This window comes from Ambystoma mexicanum, chromosome 11 (genome assembly GCF_040938575.1).
Source record: "Ambystoma mexicanum isolate Mex_15411 chromosome 11, UKY_AmexF1_1, whole genome shotgun sequence".
In the NCBI taxonomy this organism is placed as follows: Eukaryota; Metazoa; Chordata; class Amphibia; order Caudata; family Ambystomatidae; genus Ambystoma; species Ambystoma mexicanum.
Genome location: NC_090934.1, coordinates 597,094,883 through 597,109,585, shown reverse-complemented (window position 1 = coordinate 597,109,585; position 14,703 = coordinate 597,094,883). Strand labels below are relative to the sequence as shown.

The 14,703-nt window shown below is 46.6% G+C and overlaps 1 protein-coding gene across 2 annotated transcripts in view; it reads right to left on the bottom strand.

Moving 5' to 3' along the window:
• Nucleotides 1-14,703, bottom strand: part of ZDHHC13 (zinc finger DHHC-type palmitoyltransferase 13) — a 1,364,100-nt gene that overhangs the window by 250,403 nt on the left and 1,098,994 nt on the right. For both annotated transcript variants that reach the window (XM_069623461.1, XM_069623462.1), the window contains one exon: nt 11,863-11,987. In XM_069623461.1, coding sequence (XP_069479562.1) covers nt 11,863-11,987 — 125 coding nt within the window. The remainder of the gene's footprint in view (nt 1-11,862; nt 11,988-14,703) is intronic.

The following is a 14,703-nucleotide window of genomic DNA, read 5'->3' as shown; positions in this document are numbered from 1 at the left end:
AACTCCTGGCAAAGCTGGCCATCTCCCACCTTAATCTTCACACTGAATCTGTTGGTTGTCCCCATGACCATCAATCTGGCTTCAGTGCAGCCAGAAGCATGGAAACCGCTCTCATGAACATCTGTGAAGACCTGCGCTCTAACCTGGATTCTAATCTCCCCTCTGTCCTCATCCTACTTGATCCCTCTTCTGCCTTCAATATGGTCAACCATTCCATCCTGCTCAACCATCTCTGTGATAACCAGGGTATCACTGACCAGGCTCTGGCCTGGCTGACTTCTTTCCTCTCTGACAGACCCTCCTAGGTCCAACTTGGGTCCTTCCGCTCCTCCATCTCCCTCTCCACCTGCGGTGTTCCCCAGGGGTCTAACCTTTCTCCCTGGTTGTTCAACCAATACTCATCCCTCTCGCCCACCGCATTTCCGCTATCGCCCTAATTTCCAGTACTATGCGGATGATACCCAGCTCGCATTCAGGCTCCCCTATTCCACCTCCTCTCCCTTTGTTATCCGAGATTGTCTTGACTCCAATCCAGGAGTGGTGCGCAGCCAATGATCTCTTCCGGAATGCAAGCAAGACAGAGATCCTCCTTATCGGCATACCCGCACCCCTCTTTCCCGCCACTCTCTGGCCGGCCTCCCTTGGCCCCCCTCCTGCTCCCACCTCTGAGGCGAAGAACCACTAGATTATCTTCGACTCCTCTCCTTCTTTCCTCATATTTCCAATGTCTCTAAGAAGTCAAACTACCAATTGCACCTCCTCATAAGCATTCTTCATTTCCTCTCCTCTCCTTCCCCCAGAAGCTCACTGTATCTAGAGCTCTGGTTCTCTCTAGGCTTGACTATTGTAAAAGCCTCCTTTTAAATCTGCCTGCCTCTACTCTCGTCCACTGCAACTCATCCAGAACAGGACTGTGAGACTGGTCCTTGGCCTCACGCCCAGGGATCGTATCTCTCCAGCACTGACATCTCTCCATTGGCTCTCAGTGGCTGCAAGAATAAAGTTCAAGACCCTTTGCATTGTCTGCAAGGCCTTCTGGGGCCTGGGACCAAAATATCTCCAGCTTTCTCTCCTGAAGTATTTTCCTACTCGAGCACTTCGCTCCTCCACCTACAACTCCCTGAGGATCAGTCCCTTTTCAAAGCAACGAGTGGGGGGCAGATCTCTCGCTTCAGCTGGCGCCTCCTTCCGCAACAGCTTCCCTGCCTCTCTGAAACTTGAGCAGAACCATCTCCGGTTCCGGAAGCAGCTCAAGACTTTCCCCTTTGCTTCTGCCTTTTCTCTTGCGCTACCTTGTTGATCTCCTTTCTGTAATTGCACTGGTTACCTGGCTACCCTCTGAACCACGGGCCCAGGTTCCTGGCCTCCCAGTTGCTCACCTGCACCCCTGATCCCCCTGGCAACCCTGCATTTGGGGCTGTATCTGCAACCTTACAACCACCCCATGCTGGCACTTATCTATCCTGTTTTCTGCACTTAACCCTTCACTGCCACCTGCAGGCCGCACTTCTTGTTTAAATGTTAATCCTATCCCGTGCACTTGTTCCTCTTCCCCTCTCCCCTGCACTTGTGCATTCTCAATGTCACTGGGCCTAGTAAGATAGTTGTCTTGTTCCCTCCCATTCCCCTCCCTTGCCTCATTGCGCCTTAAAACACATGCGTATAGGTGTGCTATAAATAAAATATCATACCGCAATCTGTTTGAATTTTCTGTCCTAGCTGCATCTGGGGCCCTGAATAAAACTGTTACTTCTTGCACCGGTTTACAGTCCTTTTTTGACTACTTTTGTAATTTTTTGTTGAGTTCTACAAGGCCACCCCCCATATCGATCCACCCAGGGCATATTTAGATTAAGGAATCACAAATTGACTGTCTGATTTAGACAAACAACTTTTTGGATTTTTGTCCTCGGGCAGATTTTGCATTTCAGATCAGGTTTCAAATCAAGGGTAGGTACACATGGGTGGACCCAGTCCCTCCAGCCCCAATTTTCTTCAGAGGGCACTTTGATATGCTAATTTATGGTGATGTCACATTCAATCGAAATGTTAATGAGCCCCCCCCTCTTTTTTATTAGAACTGGACACCCGTTTTAGATTATAATGACCATTATACCCACTGGTGGCTGCTAGAGGAGCTCGCAAGACAACGGAGAAGGCACCAGGTAACTGAAGAAGCCACAAAAGATCATGGGGGAGCCAAACACAACTGGAGAGCGGCAGACCGCACCATGCAGGTACTAGGGTAGCTGAGACCCACAGAACGCGATAAACACTTCGTGAAGTAAGGACTACCATATGTAAACATATTCCGACATGCAGCAGCGCATTAAAGGTGGTCTGGGACGCACATTGGGAAAACATACCCCAAAGAGCATTAAGAGGAAATACAAACTTTGCATTTACAGATGACTTTCACATCCCTTGGCAGGGGAGTAAACATCAGATAAAGAGAACGTGGAGTTTGACCAAGCAAAGGGGGACTGGGACCAGCACTGGGGAGTTTCACCCAGACCAGTGGCAAAGAGAAATAGAAAGCCAACATGCACAAGTTACTCAGCGACCTTGGCAGGAGAGTAAACCAAGGCTGTGGGTGGAAGTGAAACCAGAGAAAAGAACAGCGACAACAAGTATGTTGAATACCCCACCTGGCAGGAGAGTGGAACAAGAAGTGGGTATTGAGAAAACAGGGTTCTGGACCCTCAGAGTCTGGGAGAGAAAGCCAGGTTAGTCTTCCTCGCCGCAGTACCCTGGGAGCCAGGTCTGCTCACAAAGGGCCTGGGATTCTCGGGCAGCTTGGGAAAGAGTCCACGACATTCTTCCTGGTCGCAGGACCTGGGAGACAGGTCTGTCAAACATAGTTAAGGACATATCGAGCACTGAAGAGAAGGAAAACACTTTGGATAAGACTGGGGAAAGGGAGGCAACCCCTTGAGCTTTGTGGAACTTGTGTTTGCTTTTCAACACCTTTTTGGAACTTTTCTTTTGAACTGCAATGCTGGGCTGCAGGTCGACAGCCAAAAGACATTTCCCTAGTCACATTATATTAAGTTTAGCTTGTGAGGGATAGGTTAGGATTTGGACACAGGACAGTTACCTTTACTTTGGACTTTCTGACAGCCAATTTCATGAACTAGTTTTGTTTAGGTAGGAAAACCCCTCTTAGAGGTAGGGTTAGTTGGGATTTTTTCCTATCCCCCCCTCATTTTTTTTGTTAATAAAAGTATTTGACAATCAACATGCCACCCTTGTGTCCGCCTCTTACTCATAGACCCTCAATACCAGTAGGATTAGAATACCATCAAATGGCTACAGACATTTTATGCCATGGCGCAGACCTCACCACTTTCCTATTCACCTTTATTTTCCCTCTCTGCAGGTTCTTTTAGTAATTCCTCTTTTGTGTCCTGCCAGGGACCAGGGTCATTGCTGTACTTCCATTTGGGTGGGTCACGCATGTCCCCAGTGCAATAATGGTGAGCTCCTGCAGAACCGCCTTCCCCGGAAAGTCTTCGGCTGCCTAGACTCTCTGCGAACCCAGGCTATGACCATGCAGCTAAGGTGCGGTTTGTTAAAGCACTGCGTTTCAGGCTCCTGTCCTGAGCCTGTCCAAAACCGCCAGTCGCCCAAGCCAGTAACCCTGCCCGTTTCATTACTCATGTCCTTGCTACTTTTATGTCTTAATACTAACTGATTTGCCCAGTATAACTACTGGCCTATGGACCTACGGCCACCACGTCTCCATTAGTATTGGCAGTAAGCGCAGCATTCTTGGACATGCCAGCAATTATTATTAAAGTATACTATACGCATCATTCTATGCGCGTGTCTCTCCCGTGCTAAACTTTGCTGATGTCTGTGTGCACTATCATATAGTAATTATTCACCTATCTCTGCCCTCTCCCATACTCTGTTCACTGCGTCTATGCCCCACAATTGCACTGCGCCCATTGAAGGCCTAACACAGTGATACGGTCGACGAGCACCCAGCCTAATTCTAATTGCTCTTACTCTCCTGATTATTAATAGAGTACGCCGCTACCCGTTCCCGACCTACAACCTCCCGCATCATGTTATTCCGCAGAAATACAGCCTATCATAACACATGATTGTTGCTAATCTGATGCTATTCTGCTGAAACTACTGCGTGCCGCATCACACGAATGATGTTATTCTATTGAAATACTGTGTGCTGTATGTTAGGCAGGACCTGTGCAGTTCCCTTAGGGACCACTGCAAAAAGTTTAAGACTACAGGTGTTCGCTGTAAACCCAATTGGTAGCAGTCTGCACCACCCAGATTTACCTGGTAGCTGTGGCTGAGCAGCCAGACTTCTCTCAAGAAGAGTTAGGCAGTATATAGAGTATACACATTAGGTACAAAAATACAGTAGCACAAGCAAACACTGACCAGAGCTTTGGTATAAAAGAATATAATTATTTATTTAAAAACACTTGTAAAAATACACTGGCACTAATATGTCAAGCAAGTTCAAACATAGTCACTAGAAATATATACACCTCCCTAATTAATTATTCGACAAGTCTTAGGAAAAGAACACCACTTATTATCAACACAGAGGTGAGCGCTTAACCAAGATGGCACTCCAATAATTATTTAAAAAGGGAGAGAAAAGGCAGAAATAGGAGAACACACAATACCAACACTTTTAAAGAACCACAGCAAGACAAGAAAGGAAGGGTCTACTGTAGAGCAAAAAGTTCAAGAGTGGGCCTGCCCTAAGAAGGAGAGCAAGGTGGAAATGTGCCCAAGATCACACAGTTGAAGTACACTTTAAAAGTCTTTGCAGATAGTTCAAAAAGGAGTTCGATCAGTTCAGAAAAGTTAGTTAACAGGTCCGAGGTCACCCCAAGATAGAGAGTCAAGGATTTACGGGACACCTTGAACAGTCTGTTGCAAGGGAGACCAGGCGGGACACAGTACCTGAAATGGTGAGAAAGCTCCAGCGGGTGTAGTTGTTCCTGGCAGCGGGTGCAAGTCGGTGCTTCGTCCAGGGGAAGAGAAGATCTCGACGTGGAGGAAAGCTGGAGGTCGTTGCACTGCCAGGGAAGAAACCAGCCGCGGAGTTTCCCGGTTAAAAGGTACTACCCTTTTATTCTCGGTAGTGGTGAAGCGTGGCTCTCCGGCCGCCGGGGTGCTTGGCACGGGCGATTCAACCATGAGACGATCCAGGAAGGCGAAAAGAGGGCGAACTGGTTAACCCCACCAGCTTAAAGGAAGAAGACTCTCCTGGAAGAAGATCTTCTCTGTCGTTGGGAAGTGGTGAGTCGGTTCAGCAGGGCTCCAACGGTGGTGTCGTCGTTGCAGGTCGGCTCAGCTTCTCCCTCTTCGGATTCTTTAGGTCCTGTGGCGACGTCTGAAGTTCCAGTCCCCAAAGCCCTGCTTTTATGCAGAAAACCCCCATTCATCAGTCCTAGCTGTCACTCAAACATGCTAAGTGGTGAGCCGGGCGGCTCACCAATGGGCCAATCACACAAGAGTGCGACTTGAGTTGCCGAGGCAACTCAGTCCAGGGTGCCTATTCCCCCCCCCCCCTCCCACACATCCTGTAGACCCAGAGAGGGGCACCACTTTTGGAGGCTTCTGTGCAGAAGCGCGCCAAAAGTGGAACAAAGGGCTCGACTTGGGTTGGAGTTACAGAGGCGAACACAAACGCCATTTTAAAACAGAGTCCTGGCAAAAAGACCCAACCGGGGAATAAATATTAAATAACCCGGCGGTATCTTTAACATTGCACCAAAAAAAGTGGTGCGTTTAAAATGAATGGGAAAATCCCATAGGAAATATTCTGGTGGAATATTTTGCGTGGTAACCACTGCCACCAGCTAGAAACTCGACAAGGGGGGACTGGACAGTGCCCCCTTGAAAAACAGACCCAGGGGCAATCGAATTACCCCTACCAGTACTTCCACAATATGATGGTTTGTACTGGTTCTGTTCACAATCTTAGACTAGTAAAGTCAATGGTGACTTTACATGCCCTGGGAGACAGTCAGTCCCAGGGTATGTAAAGTCAATGGTGACTTTACATGCCCTGGGAGACAGTCAGTCCCAGGGTATGGAGTCTATGTTTGGGGGCCACTATGACACCCCTGTGTTACTGCACTGAGGGTGTTGTGTAACACACTTACCAAAAACACATGAAGCTCTATGGAGTAAAAGACCCCATAGCCCATAAAACACAGGACATTCTCAAATCATGCCTAAGAGTGGAAGAAAAAGAGTCTCACTCTTAGCAGGAGAAAAAATTTAAACCCCAAAAATCCAGCAAAGCTGCTGGGGGACTCACTAGGTTTGGGAAATTAACCTATACAGAGAATTCTCCCTAACACTGTAAGACACGATTGCTGCAAATCTGCTGAAGTGTTCCTCACTACACTCCACCGGGCAGTGGTCGCACCTCGCTCACACTGGCACTTCTGCACAATATCTCCAACCTACTATGTGATTTCCTGTACCACTGAATGCCCCCACCTCCTGCTACCGCCCCCAAGTCCACCATTGGCACCCCATCCGAATGAAGTACACTACCACATACCTGTTGCTAACATCATTGTGCACCATTCTACCCGCACACCAACAGGCCTTGGTCACTGGCTCCTACAGCTGACCACGGTTAACAAAATGCTTATAGTGGGAATTAAACCTACCCCATTCCTGCCCCCGCTGACCCAACAATCATCAGCCATTACTCCAACCAGCTTCCTACACAAGCTGCACCTAGAATCCAATCCTCGACATATTGAACACTCCAACGACCTCACCAGCCCTTCGTCCAACCTCACCACTGTTGAACCTAACAGAGAATGCCCCATCACCTTTAGAAACTACAGACTCTGTGCTAGACTCCCACAAATCTTTGAGTCCCTGATCAATACTCTAGCTAATACAAGTCACTTGAATAAAAGGAACAAGCCATGTCCCAAAACAAACTCCAGAACTGACAATTCCAATTCCGCCCTCTCTCAGAGGCCCAAAACAAAGAATACCCGGAAAGAAAACTAACCTTTGCACACTTCTTGTCCCTCAGGTAACCTTCAACACACCTAACATTAATGGCGCTCTAATTAACGACAGATCATTGGTGGCACATGCATCTGAAATAGCTGACCTAACCATGACCAATAACCTTGACCTCCTCGCAATCATCGAGTCCTGGTTACATGCAGCTGCAGGCCCCGCCCTTCTTCTAGCTGTGCCTGACAATTACATCATCAGAGCTGATAGAATTGACGTCAGAGGTGGAGGCATTGCCCTCATCGTTAAATCTAACCTAAATATAACAATAGCCACAGCAGCAGCAGTTAAATCTTGTGAACTCCTCACAGCTAAAATCCTCATTTCTAACTCACATACTTTAACAATCCATCTACTATACAGACCACCTAGACACATCGTCTCATTCGAGGAGGATATCTCCACAATATTATTCGATAACACTAAAGAGTCCTCTCAAATACTACTGCTAGGGGATTTCAACCTTGGCATTAACCCACATGACCAACAAGCTCTTGCAGTGTTCAATGTGCTTACTGAACTTGGACTCACCCAAAGAGTGACCCAATCGACCCATGTCCAAGGCAGAACTCTAGACTGGGTGGCTGACCTAACTTGTGAAACCGCAATCACATCCATCTCACCCCAACCATGGGCAGATCACTACTTGCTGCCCTTCACCTTAGCAGCCAACAGCCCCTTAGTCAAAGCCAACCCTATTATAGCACTGCCACTCCTCACCAGGAACAAAAAGATCATCATGGTGGACAAAATCCTACCTCTCATTCTCCCCACCCTCAACTCTGTCGGACTCCTCCGACCCAGACTCCTTAGTAGACTCTTATAATACAACCATGAGCAAAGCTCTAGACATAATTGCCCCACTCAAGGTGAGGAAAGGTAAACCCAGAGCACACTTAAACACTTGGTTCACTCCACAACTTAAAACCCTTAGAGCGGAAAAAAGAAAACTCGAAGTAGCATGGAGACATCTTCCATCTGAGGAAAACAAAACTAACCTACTCAACATTTCTGGCTTCTATAAAAAAGAAATGATATGCACCAAACAGGAAACGTACAATGTGAGGAACAAAGCCAATTCAAGTACCAAGAAATTATTCGTAATCTTAAGAGAATTTGAAGTCCTGATCCCCCCCCCCGTCCCCCCTCTGATAACTGTACCAAGGATAAACTCTGGTGCACCAATATACAGAATGCCCTAGCGAACAAAATCACCTTACTACAGAACAAGATTGCGGATGAAAAAGCGAACCTACCAAACTTACACAGGAACCCCAGCATCCCAGCCCAGACCAAAAATCTCCTGCAACAGTTTAAATTCTCCCGAGTCTCTATCCACAAGGTAGAAACAAATCATCTCCTCCCTCAAAATCTCCAGATGTCAGGGAGATAGGTGCCCGACTCAGATAATTAAAGATGCGGCTAGAGACCTGGTGCCATTTATCTCCAAACTAATTAATGCATCCTTTTCATCTGCCACCATTCCCAGTAACAAGAGTCATGGGTCTTACTACTCCTATAAAAAACAATCGCCAGACCCCACCATTCCCACAAACTATAGGCCAATTACCACTGTTCCCTTCTCACTCAAAATATAAGTGGCTTACCTACAGATTCAGGAATACCTAGAGACCAATCAACTCCTCGGGGTCAGCCAGTCGGGCTTTAGGCCACTACATGGCACCAAAACTGCACTAATTGAGCTAAAGGCACAGATTGATGAACTTGGGGACACAGGAAAAACAGCCTTGCTTCTTCTCCTTATCTGTCTGCCACCTTTGATTTGTTGGACCACAAAGTTCTCCGTAATCATCTGGCATCAGCAGCCAATTTCTCCCAGGATGCTATAACATGGATCCGCTCCTTTCTGAACAACAGAACCATGAGAGTTTTCTCTCTATCGGCCACTGATCCTATTCCCAATAACATGTGGTGTACCACAAGGATCGTGCATATCACCTATATTGTACAACATATTTACTAAGCCCTTATTTGACCTTTTGGATCACCGGGGTGTCATTTACACTAATTATGCAGATGACACACAGATCCTCATACCTCTTTCAGGTGTGCACGAGGACACGGCCTTAGTAAATAAAACGCATATAATCATCCAAGAATGGATGGCCGCACATGCCCTCTGCCTGAATGATAATAAAACTGAGCTCCTGATACTCTGCACTGTTGCCAACCTGAACATGGGAATACTATCACAGTGGTAAAGGAGGTCAAAACTCTAGGCTTTTACTTAGATTCAGTCCTAACCCTTAGTAGACCGGTTAATGTCATGGCCTCGGCTACTGCTTACACTTGTAAGCTCATCAGAGCACGTAACCTATTCCCATCGAAAGAAAGCTGCACCATTCTAGCCAGTGCCCTGTCAAAGTTGGACTATTGTAATGCCTTGTATTTGGGTGGCAGCAAGTACATTATCCATAAAATCCAATTTCTCCAGAACAATGCTCTCAGAACTGTACTTGGCATACCCAGGAGAGAGCATATTTCAGAGATAAGGAGACAGAGCAAATGGCTCACCATCAACGACAAAATGAAGCTTAAAACAGTCTCACTTACCCATAAATGTCTCAATAAAGCAGCCCCAACTTACCTAGTTGAGAGAATGGTAAGAACATCATCTTCTCGTCCTACCAGAACAGCCAACTCCTTCCGTCTGGTTATTCCCAGATTGAAACTAAAATAAAACTGGAAGTAGTTCCCCAGTCATGGCGGCGCAAACCTGGAACGCACTCCCTCATTCCCTGAGAGTGGACCAATCCTTCCACAACTTCAGGCGCAACACTCTTAACTTGCTAAGAACGAATGACAAATAACTCCGTAGGGTGTCAGCTTACACAGTCCCCTGCAAGGTTACCCCCTGCCACCAACTGCCCATCTATTTTAGCCTCCTTGTATCTCTGTATATATTCTTATTGCATCTTGTAAATATAAAGTATATTTTTCTACTGCATCATGAAATGTACCTCCCGCACGTACCCCTGTAATGCTCTGTTACAGTCCCTTTTTCCGGTTTTACTTTGTACATTATTTCTGTAACCTATGTAATTAAGCCAAAAGTATACTTGTAACTTCTTGCGCCCAGAAACCCTTGGGTGTGGTGTGCCATACAACTAAACCAACAAACAAGGTTATGCCACCACCCCTCTTCAGTTCCATCAATACTGCCAGGTACCGACCTACACCCTCGCTACAGAGCATCACCATAAATGAACTAGAAGAGCATCTTCTGCATCGTGGCTTATATTTCTTTTGCCTGCAGCATTGCCAGGACGAGGGCTGGGTGGAGAGGGATAGATGATGTGGCGTGGGTGTCTCAAAGATACTCTACCACAAAGATATGCTTAAAAAGAGTTCTAGCCATGTGTGTGAAGACAGAATAGTTCAACTCTGCTAAAGCCAAAACAACTGGCTTTGTTACTTTACATTTTAAATATAATTGGTTGTTCTAGTGCTTAATTTCTCTAAAAAACAGGAATTTATGATCTCTGTCTTTATTCTCATATCTTAAATCCATCAACTCATTGATGTTTAGATTAGCTCCTCTTAGTACAGACCTAGAAAATCACTACAAGGCAGAGATAAGAGAAACATTTTGTGCATGACTCATGCATGTCTCTCTGAATTTCTTACCTTTTATAATAACTATTCTAGCAAGTAAGAAAATATGCAGTGAGCTCATTCGCTTTCACCTTAAGAGTTTAGTTCCATCAAGCTTCCCACTTCTTTGGGGAAATGTGGGCTGTAAAGAAATATTACATAATTTTGTCCCCTGTGTGGTGTATTAAAAGCAATTGCATTTAAAATCATTACAGCACATGAAGATGAGTCCTAAGCACCGAGTTCCATTTGTAATTTTATCCAATGTATCTGCGGTATTGGGTATATCCTGAACCGAAGTCAGGGGAGCACTTTACGGAGAACACTATGGGTGCAAGAGCATCTCAAAGATGAAGTGATGTGCAGAGAACACTATGGCGTTTGGTGCCCGGTAAAAACTGGATTAGAGATACCATGATCATCAGGAGGAGGGGAGAGGAAAGTAGGCACATGCAAATTGGACAGAAGGAATTTGTTGATTTCACTATTTACACTTTTAAAACAAAAATTTGGGAGGCAATTAGAAAGTGATTTTCTCAAAATTGGACCATCCTTTTGTCAAGTTGGAATCCAAATGTGAAGCCCAGTTTACAAGGCCAGAAATTAATCAATAAAGCACACTTTTTAAAATTTTTAAAACATTTTTGAGAGCTATGTTAGACAAGGATGTAGACTTCTTTCCAAAATATTTCAGTAAGTGAAAGCAAACATTTGAAATGCTCCAATATGTAAAGGATAATGATGGATGATCACCATGTTGACAAGCCTATTCCATTTCATTTTGGTTTTCAGAAGGACAGTGCATAAAGTAGTTACCATGCTGCTGCTCACAATTTTTGTCAACTGTGAAGCTTGTTGTACCGCAAAAGGAAAGTTGTTGTATGCCCAAAACATAGGTTCTATATAATAATACCACCCCTACCAAGACATTGTTGAGTCTATGTGATTCCCCCCGGACCTCCAAAAAGCACTTATCACATATTCTAGGACTGCCTATTTACTAACCTAACTTCAGTCCTAGAATACCTGGGCAAAGTGCTGGATGGTGTGTCCGGGAACAAAGGAATTGTATTTTTACTGGATAACTATTACGAATGAAATCATTCCATGTAGCTTGATTTTACAAAACAAGGACAAAATGGATTAAAAAATAAAAGAAATCTAGAAAAATACATTACAAATATTGGTAAAGCTTTGACAAATATTTACCCTGTTGCGTTCTTCTTCTGAGGTCTTGATATGGCCAGCGTCAGCACTCCAGGTTTTGTAGAAAAAGTAGAGAACTAATATAGTACTGACCATGAATGGAATCTGATAGCCCACTTGTGCCAAATGTAATATTTAAATTAAGGAATACAGTTCAATATTTTAGGCAATAATATTTTTGCGACACATGACAATGGAAACAAGCAATCGCAAAGCCAAATGTTTTAATGTTTTAATTTCAATGCAGTTTGCATTTATAGCCATCAGGAAGGAAGGGAGAGACTGCAAGGGACTGAGGGAGGTTAGGAATAGAGTGAAGGCTGAGTAAGAGGGTAAAAGGGTACAAGTGAAATAGGGTGAGACCAGAAGGGAGCTAGGGCTGAGAGGAAATTTGAAAGAGCAAGTAAGGGTGGCAGAGGAGGGGGGTGTGAAGATGTGGCAAACGTGTAAGGAAGGATTAATGCAAGGGTAACAGTGGGTGTGGATGTGAAGAAAGTGTGATGAGGAGAGGGAGAGATGATTGAGAAGGAGTAAGTTATGAGAGATGGTGTGAGGAGAGCAAGGGATAGAGTGAGAGTCAGAGGGAGTGATGGGTGAGTGAGGAGATAATGTGTGGGGGTGAGGGAGAAATACAGCACTACGTGGGAGTGGCAGGAAACCCAAACCATCATGAGGGCCCCCATTGAACTCACTGCCCTAGAGAAAAGCTACATTTTATGATGGCTAGAACACAAAAATAGTATAAACCTTCACTAAAATCCACTGGATATAGTCATATTTCGTAAAGGTACAGCTGGGCATTGCTATTTTTCTTTTAGAATAGAATGACTTAAGGATTTACTGAGAACCAAGGGAGAATGGGGGGCAGAGGGGTTTGGGAGCCCCGCCCATGTATCGTTACTACCTCATGGCACAGCTATTGCACACACTCGCTTGGGGACACTCGCTTGGGGACAACCGCCTCTGGGTCCAAGATGGCTCCAAATAGAACAGGCTTTAACCTAAGTCTGCATTTCGCAGCTTCCTTTTACCAATGTGTCCTAATTTCCGTAACGATTCCCACTCCTATCATCAACATGATTCTCTGTAGGGTGCTGGAATAAAGCAATTGAAAGGTGGGGTGTCTCTCTGAGGCTGGGACGAATATCCCCTATTTTTAATAAAGCAGACCATGCTGGGGGGGTCATTCCGAGGTTGGAGCCAAGGTAAAAACGATGCCAGTAAAGGATTACTGGCATTGCTTACCGCTACGGGCTATTCTGACCAACCAGACCGCTATTTACGGCATCGTACTTTACGATGCCGTAAATAGCGGTCCAGGCAGGCGCGCATGCAACACAACATGTCGGCATTACCGGCATGCCGTAAACCGGAGCTGATCACAAGCCCTGCGGACATGCAAAAAACGGCCTACTGAAGCCCGAAAAGTACCTTACCGGCATGGAGTAAATACCGCCATCTACGAGAAGGTGTTAAGAACCCTGAGCAGTGTTACCAAGAGCCACAGGTGCACACAATTATCACAGGTGGAGGCAATGGTTTCTGGCACAGAACAAAAGGAGCACACCCACACACCACACCCCCTCCCACACCCAGATGATACCAATAGTAGTAGCATTACTGGAGCTGGAGGCCCTGCTTGCAAGGCAGTAACAACAACAACCACCACAGCCCCCACCACAGAGGAGACAGGAGGAGAAGGAGAGTGAGACAGGCACAGCATGCCCCACCAGTGCAGCCACCGTTACCACGCCAGCAGCCCCCAATCCCTCACATCAGAGCCACCCCCCTTCAACCTAACACCAGAGCAGATCCACATCCTGTACCGGCTTGACCGTGACACCATCACCACCATAGTGGACCTGATACATGACGACATAGTGAGCCTCATAGAAATATGCACCGCCATCCCACCTCTACTGAAGGTAGTGTCTGTGCTCCACTTCCTTGCCACAGGCACCTACCAGCACACAGTGGGGCACATGCTTGGCATATCACAACCCTTATTTTCCCGGATACTGAACCAAGTGCTGGATGCACTCCTCAAGCACACAAGGGACTACATATCCCTACCACAGACTCCCCAGGAGATATTCGATGCAAAAGTTGCCTTCCATGCACTGGCAAGCATGCCAAATTGTATAGGTGCCCTCGGCTGCACCCACGTGGAGTTGGTGGTCCCGCATGCCATGGAGATGGCATATCGCAACCGCAAGCAATACACTCCATCAACGTGCAGATGGTATACAACGCCAGCAAGATCATCACACATTGCTGTGCCCGATATCCAGGATCAACTCATGACTCTTTGGTCCTGCGGAGCTCCACGCTACCACGCTACCACACTATATGGAGCGACATGCTGGACGACGTGCCTGGCTGCTTGGTGAGTTGCCTGACTGGGCCATGGCAGTGCATCAGGGTTGTAAGGTGGGTGGCTGCATACTCCACCTTGGTGGGAAGGGGGGGGGGTGCATACTCCACCTGGGTGGGAAGGGGGGAGGGGAGATGCATACTCCACCTGGGTGGGAAGGGGGGGGGGAGATGCATACTCCACCTGGGTGGGAAGGGGGGGGGGGGGGAGATGCATACTCCACCTGGGTGGGAAGGGGGGGGGGGGAGATGCATACTCCACCTGGGTAGAAATGTGACGCATTTGCAGTTCGTCAGGGCTGAACCGCTCCTTTCGGAGACGGGCAGCTCTCTTTTTTGGCGCTTTGGGCATTCCTCGTTGGTATTGGTATCTTTCCGGTATGTCAAAAGTGTGCCAGGGGTCCTGCCAGGGGTCCTGTCTGGTGAGGATGGCAATGGATGTTTTTAAAGATGGCCGCCGTGCTCCTTCCA